The sequence below is a fragment of the Perissodus microlepis genome, chromosome 12 (genome assembly GCF_051167445.1).
Source record: "Perissodus microlepis isolate ML-2025 ecotype Zambia chromosome 12, ASM5116744v1, whole genome shotgun sequence".
Lineage (NCBI taxonomy): Eukaryota > Metazoa > Chordata > Actinopteri > Cichliformes > Cichlidae > Perissodus > Perissodus microlepis.
In genome coordinates this window covers 10,754,625-10,780,822 of record NC_140472.1, presented here as the reverse complement: position 1 = coordinate 10,780,822, position 26,198 = coordinate 10,754,625, and the positions used below count along the sequence as shown (strand labels likewise).

At 41.7% G+C, this 26,198-nt stretch overlaps 3 protein-coding genes across 6 annotated transcripts; 1 reads left to right on the top strand and 2 right to left on the bottom strand.

Annotated features, from left to right (window-relative positions):
- Window positions 1-1,440: 1,440 nt before the first annotated feature.
- Window positions 1,441-8,993, top strand: ccdc92 (coiled-coil domain containing 92). Of its 4 annotated transcripts, none has more exons than XM_084946880.1 (4): window positions 1,441-1,783; window positions 4,404-4,576; window positions 5,062-5,103; window positions 7,140-8,993. In XM_084946880.1, the coding sequence occupies exons 2-4, from the start codon at window positions 4,441-4,443 to the stop codon at window positions 7,946-7,948; spliced, it is 987 nt and encodes a 328-aa protein (XP_084803006.1). In that variant the 5' UTR covers window positions 1,441-1,783; window positions 4,404-4,440; the 3' UTR covers window positions 7,949-8,993. The 4 variants fall into 4 exon arrangements, with proteins under 4 accessions (XP_084803006.1, XP_084803005.1, XP_084803007.1 ...); XM_084946879.1 differs by having other exon boundaries at window positions 2,509-4,576; XM_084946881.1 differs by lacking the exon at window positions 1,441-1,783 and adding an exon at window positions 1,790-2,630.
- A 1,066-nt stretch (window positions 8,994-10,059) lies between these two features.
- chmp7 (charged multivesicular body protein 7) lies at window positions 10,060-14,365 on the bottom strand. Its single transcript, XM_084946877.1, has 10 exons — window positions 13,645-14,365; window positions 13,385-13,556; window positions 12,883-13,068; window positions 12,653-12,786; window positions 12,458-12,506; window positions 12,226-12,345; window positions 12,046-12,144; window positions 11,142-11,199; window positions 10,828-11,043; window positions 10,060-10,748 (listed from the first exon to the last, which is right to left on the bottom strand). Exons 1-10 carry the CDS (start codon window positions 13,905-13,907, stop codon window positions 10,693-10,695), a joined length of 1,353 nt encoding a protein of 450 aa, XP_084803003.1. The 5' UTR covers window positions 13,908-14,365; the 3' UTR covers window positions 10,060-10,692.
- A 136-nt stretch (window positions 14,366-14,501) lies between these two features.
- Window positions 14,502-24,825, bottom strand: lgi3 (leucine-rich repeat LGI family, member 3). Its single transcript, XM_084946875.1, has 9 exons — window positions 24,048-24,825; window positions 23,183-23,254; window positions 22,499-22,570; window positions 18,909-18,980; window positions 18,694-18,765; window positions 18,219-18,388; window positions 17,945-18,109; window positions 17,759-17,849; window positions 14,502-16,616 (listed from the first exon to the last, which is right to left on the bottom strand). The coding sequence occupies exons 1-9, from the start codon at window positions 24,248-24,250 to the stop codon at window positions 15,887-15,889; spliced, it is 1,647 nt and encodes a 548-aa protein (XP_084803001.1). The 5' UTR covers window positions 24,251-24,825; the 3' UTR covers window positions 14,502-15,886.
- Window positions 24,826-26,198: the final 1,373 nt, after the last annotated feature.

Genomic DNA, 26,198 nt, shown 5'->3' with positions numbered 1-26,198 from the left:
GGGGGACCACATTCGCTTTCAGCACAAGTCCGGAGCCTGGAAACCGGCTGTCATCATCCGACCTGCAGAGACTGCCCACTCTTTCGTGATCCGCACTGGCGAGGGACAGACTATACGGCGTAACCGACGGCACCTGAGAGGTGCCAAGGCATCACCGGCACCTTCAGCACCAACATCCGATCTGGTAACCCAGCCGGATAGTGCAGCTCAACAACAAGCAGAGCCCCTGTCGCCATCTAGAGACACTAAAACACCAACCATGGACACTAGCCCTGCACTGACCACCAGATCAGGACGAGTGGTCAAACCGAGGGTTATTCTTGACCTGTGATTGTAAAGGGTGTAGGCGGATCGCTGCCCTGAAAGAAAAAAAAAAGAAACATGTCAAATGTCAATGTACTAATGAGTTCATATCCCGCGTTGCATTGTTGTTGTTAGTTTTATGCCGCAGTAATTTTACACATGACAGTGTTGAAAAAACTGTTCCTTATCCTCATGTTCAGGATGTTCTATTTCGAAATGTATACCAGCTGTGTCACTGGCGGACATTTAAAAAAAAAAAAAGGGAGATGTTGTATTGCTTATAATGTTTGCACTCCGTGCTTACTGTCCCTTGTGGTCCACCGTTGTGGCAACAGGGAGTGTTTGTTTTTACAGAAGTGGGTGTGTTTTATGTTGAACTGAACGAGTGGCAATAAAGAGAATGGTGGCTCACGAAGCAGATTATGAATACGTTATTCATAAGTTTGAGACAGATCATTACTTTTTTATGTTTGTTTCATTGTATTCATTGACAAAATTTCTGACTGACAAAGCTACATGAAGCACTGACTTTGACTTTGATAATGATTATATCAGATCTGATATTGATGACTCTCTCCTAATTTGAACAGATATTTGTTAATTTACCTTTATTCTGTTTTTATTTGTTAATGTGATGAACTGGTGAACTAGTGATCATTTTAATTGTTGATTAGAGAGTGTGACTCTGTTAGTGCAGCGAAAACGAGAAAGAGAGAGTGGAATGTCAAAACATGTGATAAGTGGAAGGAAAAAAAACTGTTGCTGTTGTTTTACCGCCTACACAGTAATTGAGGGGCAATACTGCCCCCTGCTGCCCTGCAGCTGTACTGTCCAACAGCTTTCGTTCATTTTTATTTTTTCACGCAGTCCAGGCGCTTTGACATAACAAAACATCAAACCTAGCGCCTGAATAAACTATCATAAGCATCAAGAAGTTATGACACGTCACACTTGACATAACAACTACTTACTTCGACTCTATCACTAGACGGCGTGTACGCCTCACCCCTTAACAAGTGACAGTTTCTGTTGCTATGGTGATGACGCTCTCCCCGTAAACGGTGGCACGTCCGTAAGAGCTGCTACTTCCACATTTAATGACGTTTAAAGGTTAGTAGACTCTATTCTACTTTTGCGTGAGCTGCTTAGTTTCAGCTCACGTAAATTCAAGCTGTGATTCTAACCTTTAACTTTAATGTAATTCGTCAAAAGTCACTGGTCTGGAACATTTTAGGGTTGTATCGCTTAACGTTCAGGTTTCCCATGATGCACCGCTTTATTTTGTCTAGTAGCTCGGGGAGATGATAGGAAACTGACACAGCCACCCCTCTCTTTAACCCAGCGGAGGCGAACCTCTGACAGCAGCATCCCTGACATGCCCCACAAGGCGGACTGCGCTTAGCCGGTGTGGCTAGTCTGTTTATCCACATTTCCCGATATTTTAGAAGATATTCGACGGCCGCGTATTTTTAGCTGTAAGGTAAGCTCTCCGCCATATAACGTCAAGGTACTGTTGTAGCCTTGTTAGCAGTTAAGCTAGGCTAGCATCAATGAAAGCCTCATAGCTTACGTAGTTACCCCGTTTTATTCGAAGGAGGCTATCGGCACATTAAAATATATGTTTCGTTTATCTGAAGCTAATTTTTGTGTGCTTCAGTTTTATTTGGGATTAATCTAAACACACTCAATAAAACTACATTTTAACTTTTAAATTGTTTTGTCTATTCCACGTCAGAAAAAGCCTTAATGTCGTTAATAATGGCATGGCACCTGCTAATGTGTGCGCATTGCTGCAGGACTTAAATCGAAAGTACGAATAAGCCCTGTTGGATGTATTCAGTGTATCCCGAATTTACCTGACCACCTCCACAAAGCTAAATAAAACCCCATCTTCATGCTAGGATTGGTCGGTTGCTTTGTGCGTGCAGCAGGCTGTTTTTGGGTGATTGTAAAGTGTGGTTTGGTGTGACCCAGCAGAGAAAGAAAATGTACTGTTTGCTGGACACTAGTCAGCTCCTCCCTGGACCACAGTCGCACATAGCATTGGTTGCAAGGACAGCCTTTGTAATGACCCCTTGAAACGCAGCAATGGCATCCAACAGCACGCGGAGTCAAAAAGACCACAGAAAGTGGGGTGTTTTGAAGCCTTTCACTTCCACCGCTCGCCAGGCCTGATTTACGACTTTCTCTTATTCTTCGGTACAGATAAAGAAGGTCAAGTCGAGAAATAAGTCTCTGGATGAAGATTAACGTTAAAACAACGATCCTCTGGCAGCTACCGCTAGGACCAGCGGAGGCTTCATTTCGGGGTGCTGTCCGCAATGCAGGTGCTGAAATTGAAAAAGTGTCGTGGAGCGCAGTCTAATAACACGTAGCGTTATCTGTCCTGTTGCAGTTGCAGGCGTTGTTTGTAGTTAGATCACTTAAGCTTTAGCTGCCTCTGTTTTCCTTTTAATGCTTTTGTTGATGACATAAACATGACTCTCTGTGAGGACGTGATTATTGTGGAGAGTAACCCAGACTGCATCTTTCCATAAAATACAAGCAACAGATTTAGAGAAGATGCTGGAAGGGAAGCTTCTGTTTACAGTGTGGAATCCAAGGTTGAAGGATGCACGTTTGCGTGCAGTTTCAGCGTCATTACAGGGCGTGACAGCGAAGGAGTTGTGGCTGAGGATAGTAGCTATTTGCTAATGTTTCGTTCTGCTGCTGCAGTTCATTGATTATTTATATTCTCTGTGTGGGGAAATACTGGTTGCTACATTAGGAAAAGAGAGTCAAGTAAACACGCTCAAATGGCAAGGATTTACATCTTAGAGGAACTGTCTTTCTTTAATTCACTGAGCATCCATACACTTTTTGAATCACCTCCATGCTATGGCATGAACCATATTACTAAAGTTGGCTGAGGTCACGTCTTTGCAAGCGGAAAGCTATCAAAGCTATTCTAGGAAGGAGATGGGATGAGAGATATGCTTGCAGCGCAGGGTTTACCGGAAGGACCGCACATTACTCATCAATAATAGATTATCTCCTCAGCCTTTGTGACACACCCCCAGCTGTATGTGCCAGGCTGTGTTTTGGTTATCACATGTTTTCATGGCAAAAACACACAGGCGCGTGAGAGCTGAAACTAGGGAGCATGTTAGGTCAGGTGCATGGGATGTATTATTCATATAAGTTAGATGATGTAAGAGTGGGAAGCTCAGAGATGTTTTATTGAAACACACTTATGATTGCAGTCAGAGGCTGCCTCTGTATACAGGAGGGGATTTTAGCGGAGATCAGTGTTCTCTGAAGCCTCAGCACAGTTTAACAGAGGGTGGAGATATTGAGACTCGCCTCTGGAGACAAGGATGTTCAGTGAAGAGAGTGTGGAAGAAGGTGGGGCAAGCCACACCCAGTGTCACTCACTGTGACATCTGTTAATGTGTTCAGCTTTGATTTAGTGTTATGACTGATGGTGTTATGGACACTTAATGAGAGGATTATGTAATAGAGACATATGTTATGCTGTTTCACTGTTGGGGTCTGTTAGATATTCTGAATTTGAAAGACTCTCACAGAGGAATAATATTTCCACTGCGTCGCCTTATCAAATTACAAGATAATATGTAAATTGGATTAGTACGTATTAGATTAGTGTTACCTTTCAGATGCCTTTTTTAAGGCCAGCAGGGCCCACTCTGGATTATAAATCAATAGCCTAATTTCAGTGATTGGTCGTTAAGTACAGCAAGCCATTACTGTTGCCTGGCCTTTCTCTGCTATAGTCTTATTCTAGCATTGACCCAGGCAATAATGATATCCGACACAGCTACTGTGCATAACAAACAACAAACAGAGTTGCCGTTTTTGCCTTTGGATGATCAGTTTAAATGTAAAATGCCCTTCTTTGTAAATGGGGTTAATGGTATCATCCCGTATTGGCTGGTTTGCTTAGAAAGAAAAGTTAGACCGTATCCTAAATCTCACGTTTACAGCCAAATGGGTGAGAATTGATGTGATTACTTTTTTTATGGTCCTCTTCTCTGTCTCTCTCTCTTTTTTTTACTCCCTCTGTCTCTACCTCATCTCCTTTCTGTCATGTCCGCCTGGAGGTTGCAAGGCCAGTTGTGTGTCCGAACAGAATCCACCATGGCGTCAGCAAATGTAACACTGGAAAATCAGTTGCAGAGTGCACAGAAAAACCTGCTCTTCCTCCAGCAGGACCACGCCAACACGCTGAAGGGGCTGCATGCAGAGATCCGCAGATTACAGCAGCAGTGCACAGGTGAGAAGGGCCACAAGTAGGACTTCATGCTGCTGCGGAAGACCAACACATTTAATCTCAACTGTGGTAGGGAGTGCTCATGAGTTTAAAACAGAGGCTTTTGCTGAACCTAAGCTTATGCCTGGAACTAAAGGTCAGCAAGATGATGCGTTTCCAGTGCTAAATATGTCTGAAAAAGTATGGCGACTTACTGGCAGTAATAGATACACGCAGCAGACATAAATATGGTCACCCAGGAAAAGGAGAAAACAGCATGATCTGCCCCTGACTTCCTGTATCCAGGGCTAACCTGTTTACTAAAGCTGACGATGAACTCTCACTAATCTTATTAAATGAACACTGCCATATGGAAAGCACAGACATGTTTTCCCCAAACTTGCTTTGCTGTTAATTAGCATGTGAGGAGCATGCTGTTAGATAGCTGCCCTGTTCTAGCCTCATGTAGCGCAGGCATTGTAAATAACCCTCTTCTTTTTCTTTCATAGACCTGACGTATGAGCTCACTATCAGAAGCTCCGATCCCTCAGGTAAGCATCATTTGTAGTACACAAGCACCAGTTATACCACTGGCATTCAGCGTTGTTGTCATGAGTTAGAGATGCCATTAATTTGTTGTGGAAAGGTGATTACTGCAAATGTTTTACACGCTGTTTTGCCCAGTGTGAGCCCTTTGGTCTAGCCCTTTTCTTTTTAGACCAGTCAGTCTTATTAGTTCAATCTTCTGACATGACACTGGTATTCTGACAAGAGAAGCTAAAAAAAAAACTGTTTCAAATCATACTTACTTCCCCAGGTAAAAAGCTTTTTTATTTTTTTATTCTTTCTCTTTTGGGTTTTATAATGATATATTACATTTTCTGTAACTACTTCAAACTGTGCAGCACAAAACCCCCACAGCAGTAAAGGCTGTAAATCAGTGTTTTTTCCTTTGAAATAGAGTCAAATAGAGTCTGTGTCAGTGGACAGGCCTGGGAGCACAGCACTCTCCCTGTTCCCACCCAAGAAGTATTGCAGTGTGGGCCTCCCTGCTGTTTATTGCAGCTCCCATTGCTCATTGCCACCTGCCCCTCCCCCATAAAACCAGGGCCATGACATGGAGTGACATCACTGGTCTGAATCACATGCTGCTCCACAGCACAGCCTCAAAGGCACCTGAGAGGCAGAATACAATTTAATTTATGTACAAACTATTGATGGCCACACTGATGTGTGCAAGTGAGTATGTCACCAGGAGCACATTACGTTGTTGGTGTCCTTAAAGGCCCAGCCTCAATCAGTATTGTCAAGGTTATCATGTTAGTGGGGGACATCTCAGAGATTGGAGTGCAGGAAATGAGATTATGTGTCACAGCACTAATGCACACACTGCTAAATGCTCACTTTAGCAGGGCCCAGCTGTTCTAGCTGTAGCAAACATGTATCAGCCCCCCCTTCAGAAAGTGAAAAAAATGATATAATTATTGCTGTAACCACCCCTGTATTTGATTAGACTGAATGAAGGAATTGCAAAGGATTGAGGATTTTTACTGAATAAAAAATACACAGATGTGCTTCATTCCATATTTTTTGCACATATACAAACATAGCTATACATTGATTGTACCTGGGTGGGGCAAGGCTGGGTGGGGGCAGCAGTGATGGAGATCACATGGGAGTACTCTAGCTGTCTACCAGAGATGTAATGTGAGACAAGAGCTCTCTGCCCACTGCAGATGAGTCTCTGTAGGATCATACCATCTCTGTCAGCCTATAGTCAGCGTCTGCACTTAATGCACTAATGATTAGTCTGGTGGTCTTTGTGCTTACACACACACACACACACACACATATATATATATATATATATATATATATATATATATATATATATATATATATATATATATGCTCTTGAGTCATTTTTAATATTTTGCTTCCAAGGAGCCAGACTTTCTTGTAGTCTTTTAAAGTGGTGGTTTGTTGTTATTTTTTGTTTGTTTTGTCATGAATCATTCAAGCATAAAAATGGTAGCTAAGTCAAGGGATGAAAACACAGTGGGGGCTCTGTCATTTGGTTTGGGGCTGCATTTCAGCAAGTGGAATTCGGGATTTCATCAAAATTGATGCAATTATGAAAGCAGAAAAGTAGAATACCATTGCAGCACCATCTGGAGTAACAACGTACTAGCAACAGCTTTATTTTCTTTATTTTTCAGATCCCAAACAGATTGCTAATGCAGTCAAAGCATAGTTGGATAGAAAAACACAGAATGGATTGGCCTCATTAGAGCTCAGACCTCAACATTATTAAGACTGCTTAAAGAAAATTTCAAGAAAGCTTGTCTCAGAGAGTTCAGGCTGTGTTGAAAAATAAAGGTGGTCATATCAAATATTGACTTTCAAACATGTTAGAATTGTCAAACTATTTTTCCTTTTATTCTGTATTTACATGTATGTTTGCATCTTTCAGTAATTGCTGCACTATTTCCTATTTTCCTGTCAACATATAAAGGAATGTTGGGTGGCTTGAGACTTTTGCACAGTACTCCATGTAAGAGCTGTTGGGTTTTTTCTGTGTGTGCAGACAGCAGCGAGGCCCGATGCAGGGAGCTGCAAAGGAGGTGTGAGGAGCTGGAGGCCCAGTTGAAGAAGAAAGAGGAGGAGAACACAGAGCTTCTCAGAGACCTGGAGCAAAAGAACGCCATGATTTCTGTCCTGGAAAACACCATCAAAGAGAGAGAAAAGAAGTACCTGGAGGAGCTTAAGATGAAGAGCCATAAACTGGCTGTTTTGTCTGGGGAGTTAGAGCAGAGAGCCAGTACCATTGCTTACCTTACCTCACAACTACACGCCACTAAGAAAAAGCTGTTAGCCAGCAGTTCCTCTGAGGCCAGCCCTAACGCCAGTCCTGTCACCTCGTACAAGCCCACGCCTCCACCGGCCAAGGACAGGCAGCCTGAAACCCCACGTCGCCGCATGAAGAAGAGCCTCTCCCAGCCTCTACATCCAGAGTTGACAGAGGTGTATCGCCTTGGAGCGGACGGTAGACGGATGGTGCTGCGGGAGACAGTGGATGCCATGCCTGACCCAACACCCTTCTTGCAGGCAGGCAGAGAGTCTCCTGAACCACAGGTAGTTCGTGAGCGGCCTGCTGTCATCCCTCCCATTGCCTCTGAGCGCTCGCATGCTCCTCCACTGGGCGCTACGGCAAGTCCGCGACACAGCCCCGCACGGGACCGTCAGTACAGGGCTCACGTGGGCGTGGCACACCGCATTCCACATGGCACTCCTCCCCTGGCTCCGCAACAGGCGGATGTGGAGACTCTGGCAGTGGACCAGGTCAACGAGGAGAAGGTTGTGCGGAAGCGCTCGGGAGCCGACAGGACAGTTTAACACTGCACTGCAAACCTGCACCTTAAATGCACATCTACTGTATACACACCACACTGCAAGAACAAGAAGCAGCCTGAACCACTTTGTAGCCTGCTTTTTACGCAACACTGCAATATTAAAAAAGAAATTATGAAAGTATATTATGATTTGGTGATGGTATTCCATTAGGACTTTTGTTTTTCCATATACAGTAGAAATGGACTACTATAAAGCATGCCAAATGTTTATTTACTGTACACCCCAGTGAGTCCTTGTACTATCACACATTGACTTTTTGCTTAGGCTTTCACTTCATTCTGTCTTACATGGTGCACACAACAAATTCTTAGCCAAATATCTGCATCAGTGCCTGCTGAACCAGTTTCACCATACACGAGCTGCGTAATGTAGTCATGGCTAATAGTTATCTTTACATATCTCTGTCTGCTTCATCTTCTCTGGACATATCAACAAACTGTATAACAAGCTGTGTGCAGCTGCTTAGGATAGAGCTGAAATAATTAAACTATTATTCCCTGAATGTCTTTCATCTGCTTGTGATATCAGTATAATAACAGCCCTGTAGGTAAGAGCTGCGTAATATGCAATTAGACGATTGGCGGTTGCGAAGGTGAAAACTGGACTCTCATCTTTTCCTTTGCTGACTGGGAGAAACAGCAATAGGCGTGAGAGAGAGAGCGAAAGCGAGTGCGTGTTTCTGAGAGACAGTGTAAGCCACTGTGACAACTAAATTTTAGTTTCAACATTTATCCATTGATGTTGTCATGCAAGGGCATTTTTTTCAAAAACACTGCTGTAATAGGATTTTTGTGATATTAATTGTACTTTATAAAAGCTGTACATTTGTAATGAATTCTTTTTTTTTTATTTATTATTGATTGTAGGACTCAATAGAAAGTACAACAACACCTCAGATATTCACTGTAGTTACACCACCAATGTGACGGTAATTAAAATCACTAAATAATCTGCTTTTCACTGTAAGGTCACTTGTCCTTGAACTATACAAAACAGTACAATAAACAATAAATGATTTTTTTTCAAAGGGTTACTGGGTTTCTGTTAGTGGCTGATGGGCCACACTGAAAGTGTTCTCCATGATCCAAACTGTGGCTGTTTTGCACACCTGTCTACACCAGCAGCCATGCAGTCACATGACTATAACTCACAATACCATCGTTATGCCAGACCCACTTACAGAGTCTGTTGTTCTTAGATTTAAACAAAAATAAAAACTGAATCACATCAGGAAAAAATATGCCTTTTTATACTTACCTGTGTATGTACTTCTACCAGACAACCACTAGGTGTCCCAATTTTTAAAAGAAAATGTCACTGAAGGGATATTAGTCACTGTATGAAAACAAAGACTGCATTACATGTAAACAGTTCCTTAAAAACATAAGTCATAGACCAAAAAACATTTGTAAAACATAATATTTTACTTCAATGATTTGGTTGTAAGAACCAGTTCTTAGGGCAAAAATGTTACTTTAAGATTAAATGTCTACTTAGTCTTACGAGTCTCGAGTTTTGCTGTAACATGATAATAGAATCAGAATTTGGCACAAAGACATGAAAGCATGAATATATCCATTGAGCCTGTGGTGGTGTGAAAATGTGCAGGATATGTCTTGACACACTTGGGCCTGTTAGCACTAGCTGAGCATCCTTTAAGTGCCACAGCCTATCCTTAGTATTGTTGCTGACCAGGACCACAGTGTACCTATAGTCTGATGGCTGCCTCCAGCAGGTTCACTGTACTCAAAGGAGGTCCTGTTAAAGTGGCTGACGAGTGGATACTGTGTGACAGAAGTTTTGGAAAAGCTAGTAATTTCCTAAATATTTACAGTACAACTATATTTAGGGTCACATTTAATGCAAGAAGTAAATTTCCTAGTGGGCCTTCCTGTGCCTGTGTGGGCTTCCCTACCCAGTCCAGAGTGCTTTTGTGGTCAATTCTAATAGAAAAATGCTTTATAAATGTCTGCCCAATTCAAATTACACTGGCCCACAAGTCTGTTTATTCCAGAGGTGGCTCCAAACAACTACTAAGTAAATGTCTCCTTTGCACAGCCTGAGCACAGGGACTGACGCACGAGCACCACAGATGAGTGATTAAAATAAATTTTATTTTTGATATGGCATATTTGGTTAAACTCACTTAAGGTAGGCTTTTCTCAGTCTTTACAGGTACTCTGTATTGAGACTAAATGCAGTTTTTATAAATCATTTGGCATAACATTCTCTTTACTTTTAGGTTCATATTTACAATCCAAAAGGCCACTTAATGCACTTTACAGGACTGCTATTGATGGACATTTACACACAACAATAAACATACAATAAACAACAAATACAGTTTGTTTTCTTACTCTTCTCAAAAATAGCATTAAATTATGTCCTAGTGGTGACATACCAAAGAGCCTGTTTCAAGGGGTTAAAATGTTCACTCCTGACTTGAGAGCATTTGAAAGCGCTTAAGTTCAAAAGTGCACAGAGGGGAAAATATATATTTTTTAAAGTCCTTTTTGGCAAGCCCCCACAATAAGGAAATCTTTTTTTTTTTTCAACGACAAATGACAGAAAGTGCTTTGTTGTCAACGTGGTATTGGCTTCACAATCCCTCAAATCACTACTGAGTATTATTTTAACTTGTACGAACTCGCTTTAATTTGTAAGAGCTTCACTTTGTCTTGATATGCGATGAAGACCTTCAGGCTTGCCACGTCTTGCCTGCTCCGTCACTGTGCAGGATCTAATATCTTGGCTGGCGATGTCAATTTCTTCTGTTGAAAGCCTGGACAGAGAAATGACTGTGTGTTATTTCAAAAGACTTACAACAGAGCTGGACAGAGAATAAAACTCAAAGTGCAAACCTGAATCTGTAAGAGTCAACTGATTTAATTCTTCCTCCAGCTGCTCGGTGCTAATATTCAAGGGGCGTTGAGGTATGTCGGGCAGAGAACTGAGGATGGACTCAGCAGAGGGCTGCAGATTGGTTGCTGGGACTGTGGGTAAACCTGAGACGGAATCTGGCTTTGAATCATTCAACAAAGATTTCAGTTCTTCCTCCAGCTCATCCATGTCTTCATCTACAGAACAAAAACACAAAAAGACATGATTAACTTAGAGCTCTATTAAAATCAGATATAAGGCATCTTGTAGATACAGCTCAAACAGAATGACTTACCTGCAGCAGTCACACCGCTGGATATAGTCTGGTTCACCTCATCTTGAGTGTCACATAACTGTGTTTACAGAGAGGATACATGAAGGTCGTTAAATGCTGGAGTTAACTAAAGTGGATCTATTATGCCTTCTCCTTATGTTTTTGTCATTCATATATTGTTAGAGTGATGCATTCTCATATTAATTATGACTAAAGTTTCAAGTTATGAGGTCAGTCCACATGTAAATTTTAAGAAAAAGTATAAAATAACCACTTAAGACTTTAGTCCAACAATAATTGAAGTAACTTAACCATGCTGTCATATAATAACACTGAAAAGTATTTTCTACCTGGGTTGGTGTATTTTGTATTCTGTTTTTGCACCATGTGATCACATCAGTAATTTCTATCCACCATTTGCTTTTCTTGTCATATGGAGTGCAGTCAGCGCGTGCTCGGGCAGCGCTTGGTGGAGTAATTTGTTTACATTTGAGTTGCACATCCCCAGTTGCTATCATCTCCTCCGCCATGGCCTGTTTGTACTCAGTGATGTTTTTTGTACAGTGAAAACACATTTACTTGTTGTTTTCATATTTAGCAGGAATTGTGCTTTGTTGGAGTTTTTTTGAAGCAGTTCCCTTTTTAGGTGCTTTGTTATGCTGCTTTAGAGATGGTGGTGACTCTCAAAGTGGAGCCAATGAGAACTGATAATGTTATCAGAGTTGCTAAATTCTTATCAATTTCCATCCCTAAGTATATCTAATATCAGCACTGATACCACTACTTTTAACCTATAAAAGGCAGCTTATGTAGGGGAGAGCTGTGTGTCATCATCAGTTTGCAGATTCTGAACACATCATAATGAGTCCCACTTAAAAAATAATAAAACATGCAATTAAGTTGAACATAAAAAGAAGTTGTGTACCTCCTGGATTTGATCCACAAGGCTCTCAGCGCGCTCCACAGTCACATCTTTGAGAGAGAGCCTCAGGGCAGCCACTCCAGCCTGATATGCTTGCATAACCTAAAGACATGACAACAACAAGCTTGGTTATAAACAGCTGTACAATAAGGCTGTGGCAGCTCCTGTTAGTGTTGCCCTTACCATCTTATCACTCTGTGACTGGGCTATTCGATCCAGGATTTCCCTGATGGACTCCAGCTTGGCAAATAAGTTGTCTGCTCTCTTTTCAACCCTCTTGCGGCCTCTCAAACACCTCAGTGCCTTTTTGGATTGACAGCAAACATAAACAGGTGCTGTGACTGCCATCGCTATTTGGTTGCAAGTGCTTAAATGACTTTTTTTTGTTTTTTAAACAGCCAACATTAGTAATAACCTGTGATTTCTTCCCTTCCCGCAGCAGAATCCTTGCTTCCTCTTTGCACCTGCAATTAGATCATGTAAAGCAATTTTAGCAACAATCTGTCTTTCTGAATCACTGTTCCTAAAAAATTTAATTAAATTAAAAAAATCTGATGACACGAAGTAGCACACAAACCGAATCAATCGTTTATTATAAAATGTGAGTTACTTGTCAACCTCGAGGCCCAATTTCTCAACCCGCTCTCCAAGCAGTTTCTCACTGCGCTGCAGCTGATAGATGCCTATGTCCACGTCACTAACCGCAGACACGCGGTCCTGTCCAGGTAGACAAAACTTAACAATCTGTAAGAGAAAACACACAAGGACAGAGAGATTCCTTACATAAAGATGTAGCTGAAAATGTCAAATGTGCAGATTGTTAATGGTGGGCAGACTTACCTTCTCGCCTTCGTGCAACGAAACCATGACTTGCTTGTCCCTCTGCAGCTGCAGGAGCGCCATGCATAGGGTGCTCTCATCAGCACAGATGTTAGAGGAGAGGGTGCAGAGATCTTGAAATGACACAATGGAGCAGCTTGAAAATTCACTGCTGCGGTAGACCCTGAGTAATTCTGCTGCTTTCTCCTGGGGAACAAAAAGAGAATTTTGTATTTATGGCTGCCAAATACTGGAGAAACGGAAAGAGAAATCCCTCATCCTAGCTGCAATTCAAAATATGCAAGATGCATTTAATTTGGCTCACTAATATGCAGCATCAGGGCTTGACATCTACTGCAATATGAAACTTAAAGTGCATTATGGGAGATCAAGATAGGAAATGCGCACAGTAATAACTTAGAGAAGTTACTGACAGTATAACTAAAAATGTAAAGATCTCAGTGGCTTGAATGTATGGATGTCAGCTGCTATGAATATGTGAATTTTAATGAGAACAACAAACCTTTACTAGTTCAATGATGACAAAAGACTCCTCCAAATGCACCCGGCTGCTACCCAAAAGAGCCGAGAAGGTCCACTTTAGAGGCTTCACTAGCAGCAGACCCACACCCCAGGACAACCAGCCACAGTCCACATTAGCAGCAAACTCCGACTCCCTCTGGATCTTCCCGCATCTGTCCACCGAAAAAGAAAAATACAGACAATCTAAGTAGACTGACCCAGACTGGCAGGCTCAGTGAGGGGGGACAGAGATTCACTTACGTGGCCATGGACTGGATGACAGTAGCCAAGCCAAGCGGTGACTTTTCTTTTCTCTTGAAGATTTTGTTCAGTTCCTGCAGATTGACACAGACGGTGCGGCGGTCCTTGCAGCTCTTCACGATCAGAGCCGTCCAGAAGTCCATCTTACTGTCCCAGTCCGTAGTGTTGACGTCTCGGTTCTCCTTGAAGTCGGAGAACATAAAATTCATCCGCTCATCGTCGTCCCACTCGAGGGGGAGCGTGATTTCAGCGGAGTTCGACATTTGTAACACACAAAGCTAAAGTTTCAGTAAACCTGTTTATCGGCTAGCTTGCTGTTGTTGCCAAGCGGACAGCTGAGGCAGCTAGCTTAAAACCGAAGCAGCGTTTGGTTAGCTAGCAACATCCACCAGGAGCCCTTTAAAAAGAGCCAGAATATCACCGCTTAACGTTTAATAACATGTAAATCCAGATGTCGCCTGCTGGGTTAATCCTACCACTCACATGCCACCTGCCACAGCAAACTGAGCTGCTTAACCATTAAAAAAATATCTCGCTAATGCGAGCTATTGTTTCACATTCCAACAACAACAATGTGTGGTAACATGAGTTCATAATTCTCAGCCGTACGGAGAGGCGGCAACAGTCGTTCCACTGCGTAAAAACGTCAAGTCGACCCACAGGGACACCCCGAACAACAAAGCAAGCGCCCCTTCAACTTGCTCGTGAATGCTACGGTTGCGCCGCTTATGAGCATACGAGAGGTACGCAACGTCTCTTAATGGAGTCTATGGACATTACCCATCATGGACCAGATTTCACAGTGTAAATGAAGGTGTGTCCCAACGCATAACCACATAAAATACAAGACACAAGACTATTTGGAGCCCATATTTAATTAATTATAGGATTTAATTATACAGCCATCCCAGTCATGTGCAGATGTACACAGCAAGAATTAATACAGTTTGTGACTGTTCGAAGCATAGACTGCGACAGGATCTTGACCTTGTCTTATAATTCAGTGATTTTGTTATAGTTCCATAGAGAGTGTCGGATAGTTGGGAAACGTGAAAGGATGGAGTTTAAATACCTGGGATCTACCATCCAAAGCAACAGACAATGCACAAGAGAGGTAAAGAAGAGAGTGAAGGCAGGGTGGAGCGGGTGGAGGTGTGAGAGGCAGTTAGTTTGGAGACAAGAAATCACAGAAAGACAGGAGGGCAAGCTGTCAGAATTAGAAATGAATACGTGGAGACAGAGTTAGAAAGGCAACGCTGGTTGGGACATGTGCAGAGTAGAGATAGTGGGTATACTGGACAAAGATGGAGAAGATGGAGCTGCCGGCCAGGAGGAAAGGTTCAGACCGCAGAGAAGATTCACAGAGGTAGTGAAAGAGGAAAAAAACAGAGGGTTGGTGTGACAGAGAGGAATCCTAGGGATGGGATGAAATGGAGGCAGATGAGCTGCTTTTGTGACGGGAGCAGCCAAAAGAAGAAGAAAGAGAGCCGGTATGGTATTGCTCCCACAAATCCCAAAGTTTTGTACATGACCTCCAACTCAGCCATTATTTAAGTCCCAATGTCATGAAAAGCAGGGAAATCTGCCGCATAACAAAATCAATGAATGTCTGTGTAAACTCATCTTATAAACATCATAAGAAAATCGAACTGCCCAATGCTCAAGTAGGTCTACGTAGTTTCTGTGTTTAGTTTGTTTCTCATGCGTCCTCAGATCTGCTCTGACCCTTTGTTAGAAATGCAGATCCAAAACAGATCCATGAATATCTCATTTGTAAAGATAAAGATAGTCAAGGATTGATGTTATTGTATTGTTAGAGATATACAATGAGATATACAATGTCATGCAAGTAGCTACTCAGATCAGCTAGCCAAGATGTTGGAAGTTAGAAAACTGATGAAGATTTACTGTCAATTGTACAATTACCAGTGAATGATCCAGTAGATGCACATGCATCTCATTGTCACATTAGTACGATATACAACGTAATCCAAAAACAACATTACCTGGAGCAGTGATGCAGCAATGACATGACACTTGTGTTATTAAGTCAAAGAACATGTTATTCTTTCAGATATCAAGGGATAGTGCATAAAAATAGTTTAAATACTCATTTAATTAATTGCCTCGCTTAAAACATCAGAGGAAACAGCAGACTTTTATTTCCATGGCAAAAACAGTCTTTTACTCATTTGGCACGTTTGACACATATCCAGGAACACCTCTTGTTGCTCTCACGTGTCTACTTGGCACTGAGATCCACCACCAGGTGCTGGTAGGCTAGGGTGTTGCCTTTGAAGCTGGCGGCAAGCAGGATATCCTTGTTGTCCACGGACACCAAATCGAACCCCCTTGGGGCTCTCATGTTGAGCTCTTGGAAGGGCTGAAAGCGCTGAGTGAGGTCATCCCACAGGTATACCCTGGAGAAGGAGAAATCGCTTCCAAGAATGAGGTACTGGCGAAGGCCCACGATGAAAGGATACACTGCCATTGAGCCCCTGGAGGGGAGAGTCTGGATTTCCACAAAACGCTGCCCTTCCCAGCGGAGGATCTTGGAGTCACCGATGAAGCGTGTTAGACAGAGGTAAAGAACTTTCCTCACCCAGAAGTGCTTAACCATCTGTACATCGGCCAGCTCTGTGATCTGTGAGTGGAAAGCAAACTGTTTTTGGCTTCGGTTCCACTGGTAAACCACCGGTGGTTGAGAGGCGCTGGAGAGGATGAGATGAGGCTTTCCCCCAACGTCAAGGAACTCGACGTGGGTGTCTCGATGCCAGGGATGGAGGGACTGGTGGGAGTAGAAACCGTTGCTGTACCACCGATAAATGCTAGTGGAGCCCGCCTTGGAGCTGTCTGCTACCACAAAGTACCATTCGCCGTCCAGCTGGAAGGTCTCCACAAAGTTGGGCTTCCTTACCCGACTGGTGTCAATGTCTTGGATCTTTACAAAGCGCTGCGGGTCCTCTTCCCACCTGTGTTAGCAGAAATGCTGTCAGTGCATTCCCAAAACTTTAAACAATTAGATCAAAAAGTTAGATGAGTGCTTCACTGACTCTTTTATCACATCTTTGATAAAGGTAAGAGCAGCAGGTCAGCTTAGCCTTGCAGAAAAGCTGCAAAGCATCAGTAATTTTAGGCTATGAGGTGGAAATATTTTGATAAAACCTTGTGTGACTGGTTGCTTCATCTGGCAGCAGATCACTGCTTTCACACTGTGATCTGACGAGTCTGTTTTACATTATAAAGGTAAAAATACACCAGCCAAGCTGTATTTATTTTTCAAACAAACTGCAGCTTGTACTGCTGAACGCTCACTGTAACTGACAGCTTACTGCTAACACGACTGCTTCTTGCCACAAGCCACTAACCGCAGCCTTAGCTAGGGTGCAGTGTGGCTATTGAGAGGTGGGTCAGCTGTTTGCTCCTCTTGGCAAGTGTTGCGGACTGCAGAGTCTAATGAATGGAGCTTGAGCTACTCCATTTGCACTCTGAACTTGGTCAAGCTTCATCCTTGTACCTACCTCTCAGAAATCTTTTTCACTAGTGTGACGGCTTTCTGCCAGAAAGGCTTTGCAAAGACAGGAGAGGTAGTACATAAAGAGACAAACGTGCCCACATTAGAATGACATTATAGTGGATAAATGGCAAACGCGGGTTTGAATTCCACAGTAAACCTAAATTTAGTGTTGATTTTTTTTTTTTCAAAAGATCTGTGTTTCAGTTTTCAGACACAGTTTAAGAACCAAAAGTACTTGGATAAGTTTAGGCAACAAAACTATTGGTTAGGGTTAAGAAAGAATCATTGTTTGGGCTAAAACAGACCCTTTCACACTCTTATCCAAGTGTCAGAAAAACCTGGCATAAAGTTCTAAAGACAATATTGACCTGTGTGTGTGGATCTGTGGCGTTCCTGCACTATTTAAAGCTCCATTGATTCTCCCTGTTTCCCTGTATTTACTCAAGCTTCAAATTTACCCAGCAGATATTAGAGTGGAGTTACTCGCTCAAAAATAAAGGGAAATAAAGCACTATGTACTTAGCTGCTCATATTTAATATACTGGAGACATTTTACAGGTCACTAGTGGTATGTGATAAATAACTAACAAATCTTACTTGTATATGTGAGATCCACCAAAAAGTTGAGCCACGACCATGTAAAGTGTGTTGTTAATCACCACGGGTTTGCAGTACACAGCGGAACGAGCTTCAAGAGAGACACACGGAAGTCAAAAAACATCAGGACCCGTTCCTTAACACAGCGCTGTACACACTCATATGCCTTCATCCTCAGCAACTTACAGGTAATGTTGTGAAACCTCCTGAAAACCATTTCCACGTGATCCCATATATACAGGGTGCAGAACCCCGAATCAGGCTGAGCAAAGGCCACAAACTGATCTCCATTGAACTCATAGGACTCAACTGACACAGAGTGGAAAGGGAAGGTTTCGTACACGGCAAAATCTGTAGGAGGAGAAACCAGAGGCAGCGTCATGGCCAGAGACATAAGAGAAGTCTAAGTAGTCAGTCAGGAGTTCAGTCTTAGTAGTCTAATAAAAGATTAAGGTTAAACCTGCACTGATGCAGTTGAAGTCTCGTGGTGTAAGGTCGCGGATTCTGCGTCCCTGGAATTCAAAGGGGCTGGCGCAGTAGATGGCGGGAACAGAAGTGTTGGTCTTCTCCATCCAGTCTACAAGCCACTTGATTTTACAGTCACAGCGGAAAGAGTTCCCACGCAGGTCTCTAAGTAGCAGGTGGGGATCAGGGAAAATATGTGAAGTTCAGTCTTGAAAGCTCAAACTTAAATCTTTCAGCAAAGAGTGCAAATCAAACAGTTCATTTTTTAAAAACACGTGTGTGTTTCAAACAAGAACCGAAATAGAAACAAAGCTCATGCTCCAGTCAGACAGCTCTGTGGACCATTTGGCTGGAGTGTGGCGCTCCACTGAGGCCTCAGGGGAATCTGAGCAAACCACTGTTCATAGTGACAGACTGTAGGGTCAAAGCACTCGAGATGTTGAGGCGGATTTCAGTGTGGGCGCACTTACAGATCTGTGAGGATGTCTAGATGTTTGAAGAGATCTCTGGGCAGCTGCTGCAGGTTGTTGTTTGAGAGAGAGCTGAAAAAACAGAGTTGTCATCGTGTCATGATGTGTAGCAAGCAGTTGGCTGCGTTAGTTGCATAAATGCATAGATTATTAGCTCGGTCGTGTTGCTAAGTAACAGGTTCTTTATTGGAAAGCGTTACCAGAAAAGTACTCACAGATGAGTCAGAGATTTGAGTCCTCTGAAGGTATGCTTCGAGAGAGCCTGGATGTCGTTGTTCTCAATGAACCTGAGGAAGGAACAAATTATTCATATGTCACACAGTGATGTTAAACTCTGAAATTCAGCCATTCATCATTGGTCGGAGGCTGTAGCAGCAGCAGGCTTTTCAGGGATTAGTCAGTTTTTTTCAAGGGCTGACTTTTTCTTTTGTTTTGTATTTTTTGTATTGGATGTATTCTTATTGAATGGTCCTTGTATTAACTGCAAGGAATTGAAACACTAAATGTTAAAAAATATATTTCCGTCTTAGCTTTATCTGATTAAAATCCACACAGTCTTACAGAGAGCTCTGTGTTCAGCATCATTTGATCCTGTTCTGTTTTTGTCTATTGATATCCGAGGACATGCTGTACATCATGTGCAGACTCTCTGGCTGGATATGATATTATTACTTTATTAGAATTCACAGCGGGTAGCGATGGTACTGGCAGTGATGCAGGCCAGCAGCCTGAGGCATAGCCATCATGGAAAGCTGCACACCCCAGAGCATCAGCTAACGACTCTCTAAAGCTCATCGATTCACAGATGGCATATTCAGCTTGATCACACTGCAGAAGCAAAACACTTGCTGTCGCGGGCAAATTTATTTTCTGGTTTACTTTTGGCATTCTTTGCCATACTGCAGAATTCTGTGCAGATTACTGTTATGCACTTCACTGAGAAATAAGATGGCCTCTGTGGAGGATCGTTACTGACTAAATGAATATACTTGTGATTGAATTAGTTAATTATTGTATAACATTGAAACTGCTTCTGTATTTATCTAGCTTTATATATTTTTTTCCATTGACTTTTATCCATCAAATTATTATCTGAAAGTAATTTGTTTACATAGCTACTTATGTACTATTTTCACATTGCCTTTTTATTTCCCCAAAACTGTTAATAAAACGTATTTCTGTGTTTTATTTTTACACTTTTGCTTTGCTATGTAAAGAGAAAAATGAATTCTTTAATCAATGTGTGAAAATAAATATGGAAATTAATACAAATATAAAGAAATATAGACACAAACTGAAACAAACCTGTTAATGTCTCCTACATTTTATATTGGGTTTTTTAAATTATTTATTTATTTGTTATTTTTGCAGTTGTGGTCCTCCATATACATATAGACATAGTTTAATGAATCCCTGACAGCTCCAATGAAATAATTATTTTTAAACATAATGCAACAGTAGCACAGTAAGGTTCAGTTTATTAGTTTGGAAAATATGTTATTTCTATTTCAAAAATACAGCGCTGTGCAAAACTCCTCATTTCTTTATGTTTTACCAAGAAATGGGAGGGGCAGTGATTTATTGAAATGGGCAAACATAAAAGAAATATGGAAATGGAGTCTATAAGGAAAACACAATATATATTTATACAATGAAAAATCAATATTTGGAATGAGAATAGTTCTCCAGGCTTCTTGAAAGACATTCAAAGTTCTTCTTTGGATGTTTGCTGTCTTTTGTTCTGATCTCTGTCACCATGATCCCACGCTGTTTCAATAAGGTTGAGGTTCAGTGGAGGCCAATCCATGACCGATACTGTTGCAGTATCTTTTACCTGTCCATGTATGCTTTCACTGCATTGGAAGTGTCATATTTTGAAATTAATTCTTTTCTGAACTGTCTGCTATGACTGGAAACACACAGTGTTATGACTGACACAGGGACCAGTCCAGGAAAGTAGAATATAGAAAGGTTTGTGAGAAAAAGGAGGTCTGAGAGATTTTGGGATACCAAGCGACTGAGAGCTTTGAAAGTAATGAGCAAAATATTGTTTTTGCTTAGTTCAATGACAATCCATTAAATTTAGACTTAGTGATGATCTGTTCTGCAGAGTTGTGTACCATTTGGAGCTGATGAATGAGTTTTTTAAGTAGACCGACGAGAATGGCATTAAAAATAATCCAAAGAAAAAGGCGTAGTCTGGAAATGTTACACAGGTGGAAGAAGGCAGTAAATAATCACTGAGGTGGGCAGCAAACGAGAGAGTATTGTCCAAGATGAATCCAAGACTTTTGACACTTGTACAAGTGTGGACCCAACAACTATCTATAGAGACAACAAAAGGGTAGATTTTTGAAAGCGATTACTTTGAGCCAATAAGGATAACTTATGGTGGTGGGGATAAAAGGGGGAACATAGGTGTTGGGTTTTTGGAAACATAAAGTTGTGTTTCATCAGCATAGAAATAAAACTGTATTCCAAAATTATAAATAATAAATTATAAATAAATTATGAATAAATTATGAAAGTATTATAAATGATGAGTCCCAGCATCTCTGAGGGACACCATGTGTGAATGAGGCTGATAGAGAGCCTTGAACAAACTCTTTCCTGTTAGAAAAGTAGGATGTGAACCATTGTAGTCCTGTGTCCTGGATTCCAATGCTGACAGTCATTCTAACAGAGGATGGAGAATTATATCAAAATTGGGACTGAATGTCAAGGAGGATGAGGATGATGAGAAGCATGGGATCTAATCCAAAAAAGAGGTCACCAGTGATTTTAACAAGAGCTGTTTGAGGTTATTGAATATAAGCTGAGTAATTTGTTGATTAGGCAGTATCTGTAAGTATTGAGCCAATCTACATGCACAGGCAATTCAATTTTCTTAGACATTTGAGTCATCCCACAGGTTTAGGCTGACAGAGCTCAGAGGTGTATCATGAAGAAGACTCTGACAGTGCGGGTTTTAAATAGATCCAGCGAGTTGAATGCACACGTTAAACTGTAATCATAGTCATTTACCAAAGCAGCAGCAGAAATAAAGGGTGAGGAAATAATTAAACTGGTGAGTGTGGTGAGATTAATGCTTTTGAGGGGGAAGTGTCATGTTTCTGTTGAGATTTTTTAGAGGCAAAATATTGTCACAGAGGGTAAGCTTTGATCTGAGATGGGAAACTCCACAGCATTAAAATGAAAAGGTGTGACCCCAGAACGGCAGACTAAATCGAGCATATAGCCCTTAATGTGGGCAGGAAGATGAACACAAACAGATCTAACAAAGATTGAAGCTATCCAGGGTGAAAATAAAATCTTGTCCAGAAGCATCAGTAGCTTTATTAAGATTAATATTAAAATTAAAATTATATTTGTGAGTAACTACATAAAGGTCAGCAAAATTGTTTAGTGAGTTTGGTAATAAAACACTAAACAAAGAAAACAAAATATTTCAGGCACGAGGACTGAACTGAAAATGAGAGAAAAAGCAGCCAATGTCCAAAAAAAACAAAAAACAAAGAAACTTTCAAAAGACTTTCAGAAAGCCTGGAGAACTATTGATCAAGACCACTTTAGGAAATCACAAGAAAATCTGGAAGCAAAATATACAGAAATGAGGGGTGACTGGAGATTTTTGCTCTGTACTATACAAACTCTTGTTTTAAAACAAAAACCAAAGATACTATTTTTGTTATCAGTGCATATAAGACAGTAAACTGAAATATGATACTACAATGAATTTTATTGCCTTAAAGACTAAATTAATAAAATAAAAGTAATTTGCAAATGAGGAAAGTGAGACACTCACAGGTACTGCAGGTGAGCCAGACCAGCAAAAGCATCATCAGCTATAGTAGTGAAGGTGTTGGAATTCAAGAGTCTGCGCAAAGAAGGAAAAGTTAAATCACCTTGCTGTTAGAGTTCTACATGTCCAACAACAGAAGACACAAAGCAGCTGGTTGCCATTTAAAGTGTCTAAAAAAAACAACCAAAAAAAGCCAATGTCCTGCTATCCTAAAACGATTTGTCACAATTTCAGTGTGTAAATCTCAATGCAAGGCAAATGTTTTGAACAATAACACATTAGGACTATAAGGAGACGCACAAATGCAGATGTGCACACGAGCGCCTTACTTATGATTGCATCTGAGGACATAAAGGCCCTTTTGTTTAGAAGAGCACAAGTGAAGGGAGTCAGTCATTGGCAATGACACTGATACAGAGCCACTTAACCCTTATTACTTGCGCTGTCACCACTGTTTTCAATAACCATTCATTTCTAGTACAGTGGCTCAAGTCCTTTCATTGTCCCTGCTAAACAAAAGATACCCGCGTGCTGTATGAAAGCGTACCTGTGTGACAAAGCGGCGTGACAGCGTGTGTGCATTTTATAAAGGGGGTAATAGCTGTACACTGGTTGCTTGAGAGCTTGTGAGTCAAAAGTTTGCAATGTTGTGCAGTTTTAAGGGTGTAGTGCGGTCAGGCAACTCACAGGAACTGCAGCAAGTGAAGGTGTGAGAAGGCTCCCTCAGGGATCGTAGTGAAAGCTGCGTTCACCATTGTCCTGTGTAGACAAACAACAGCAGATGTCATCAGATGTGTCACACGCCATGTATGTGTTTAAGGGTTGAAAACACCATATTCTTAATATTTACTGCACCATTTCTTTGTCATTTTATAAGCCTGTCATCTTTGTCTGTCATGTGCTTGCAGCTTGAATTGCAGTCGTGGCTGCATCATTCGGTAAACTAGGCCAACACAACTTTACTTTTTTCTCTTACTAAATGAGGGCACCACCACCAGCCCGTGCTCTTCAATTCCCTTGACCCAACAGTCAAACACCAGTGATGGGGGTTAACATCATCAGTGCCTTGTAACCTTTTCGGTGAAACATAACCTTGCCCCAGTCAAGCTTTCACTCCTCATTATTTGTGCTCCATTTACCAAGCAGCTCTCTGTGCCCTCTTCAAGATTAAATCTCTCAGAGGAGAAGCAGGTCTCCTGCAGTGAGAGAGGGGAGCTATTGTTAGTATTCCTCCCTGGAGCTTGATAGGATTTTTACTGCCGTGCTCCCTCAACTAAGTTTACCATGCCTTCGCCGTAAAGGGACATTATTGTCACTGTTACATAATACTGCCAATGCAGAGGCGCGCTGCATTGTGAAAACATCAGCAGGAGATGCACCTTTGTTCACTTTAAAGTAACTAAAAGGGGTTTTTCATGCATCATTACATAATGCAGGGTGACATCAGTGATGTAGCCGTCGGTGCCAGCCTGCAGACTGCCGAGATTTCACACAGGTTAAGATAAAGATGCTTCTGCTGAGCGAGAGGGAAACATATAAACAGAGAACTCACAGAGAGATGATTCCAGGGGGGAAACTCTTGGGGATAGCCTTGGTATCCACACAGAAGGCACTGTCTTTGGTGCAGGAACAGGTTGCAGGGCAGCGGGGTATCTTTGGGGCTCTCCTGCTGTCTGACTGCCCCGGCAGGCAGAGAAACAGACACAGAACCGACAAGCAGGCTAGCCTCACCCATCTTGGTCCGATTTCCAGCATCGTTGGTCGGGAGGAAAGGGGAGCTGTCTGAGTGAGCTTCTTCTTAAAGTTTTAGATCAGTAGCAAGTGGCGTGTTTGAGAGGCGGTGGTCAGCCTGCCTACAACACAAGCGCACGAAAGACAGAGAAAGAGAGAGAGAGAGATAAGATGGGATGTGGGTGAGAGAGGAAAGGAAGGTAGAAAGGAGGGCGAATAAGGGTAATCCTGTGTATCCTCGGTGGGCGTGGGTGCTCTGCAGCCTCCCTGGATCTGTGCAGTCTTTTTCTGTGTCCCTGTCAGGAGCTGCTGCCAGGATGCACACTGCAGGAATGATGAGCGAGGCTGCTTTCTCTCCACCAGGACCTGTTTGCAGTGCCGCTGACAGTGAATTATTTACTATTACGCATGCAGAAAACCTCTAAAACAGCGGCAGCAGCAGGGAGAGACGGGATAAAGATGAGAGGGTCTTGTAGAAGACGTCTCATCAGGTGCAGAATCCTGTCAAGCTTCTGCAGTCAGGAGAGCAGACAAGGAGGCATCAAAGACACAGGCAATATGTGCGTGCATGACTTCGTGTGTCAGTGGTTGTATGTGTGGGAGGGTGTTTTTATTCTGTCAGCTTCTAAACAGCAGCCAGTGCTGAGATTTCTCTTATTTTGAAGGTATTAAAATAAACATGACTCAAAAAGAAGGAAGAAAAAAGTGAGAAGGAGAATATGAATGCTACCCAATGTACAGAAGTGTATTATTATATTATGAAATAATCTGAAATGAGTTTCTCAATCTCGGCAGTCAAATGTGTAAGTAAACAGGAAAAAGTGTAATCAGTAACTACAATGGCTGAAAAACAAACCCTTGTTTTGTGTGTGTTATTGCTACAGATTGTTTATATGGTGATACACATTGCTTTAATATATTCAAATATATAATGCAGGTAATGGGGATCAGAATAAACAAATGTGCAATATGAAACTGTTGGACACTTCTTAGACTCATCAATTACAAATATAAGAAAAGTGTACTATTTATTTGTGTTGACACACAAATACACACAAATAAATAAAACAAATAAAACCACTGTCTACACAGCAATTACCCTAAAAGTAAGTTCCATCACCTAATTTTTTAGGTGAGCTTTAGATTTTCAAAAAAGTGTTTTCAATTAAATAATAAATTGAAATCTTGATTGCTTAAATGTTGTAAAACACATACTGCTAAATGCAATAAAATGCACAATGGGAGCTATAAGAGCCTCTCTTTGTGCCTTTCTACAAAAACAAATATTTTTTTCTCTAGAATATTTTCATTTTGTTTATCAAAAGAAGTAGCAACAGGATTATGAAGATAATCATCTAATATCTGATAAACATCAGATTGCCAGCGTGAATTAGACGTAATCCCTGTTAAACTCAGTACTGCCTCCAGACACCAGGTGGTGCTGTTGTCAATAAAATGTACAGCATGTTTAGGGCTGTCAGCTGCACTGTGGCCAAGTAGCTGGTGGCAGGGGCTGCAACCTCAGTGCCAGGCATTACCAGCTTTCCTGCACAACGACTCTGTTGTCACAAGTGAAGAGACCCTGCGACGTGCTGTCTGTCCAGGTCTCAGCACATTGTTCCCAACCCAGACGCACAGCATGTGGTTTTAATCATCTGATTCAAAGCAGCAGCTCTTTGTACTTTTTTTTTTAAAGTAGAGGGTAACTATTAACAGACACATGTAACCAAAAGTGTGATTTTGCTTTTGTTTTTTCAGTCCCATAGTCTCTTCTGATTTACTGTATGAAACACAATCAAACCCATTACTTGATGTCCAAAAGCAGAAAATACCAAAAAAATGTCTGAATGGGGCATATATTTGTTTTGCCTTGGGACAGTCTGATTCATATCTATGAGCAGCTTCTAAAGAGTGTAGTGTTTTTGAAAAGAAATCTTCAAACCCGTGAAGCTGCAGCAACAGCTTTCCAGAA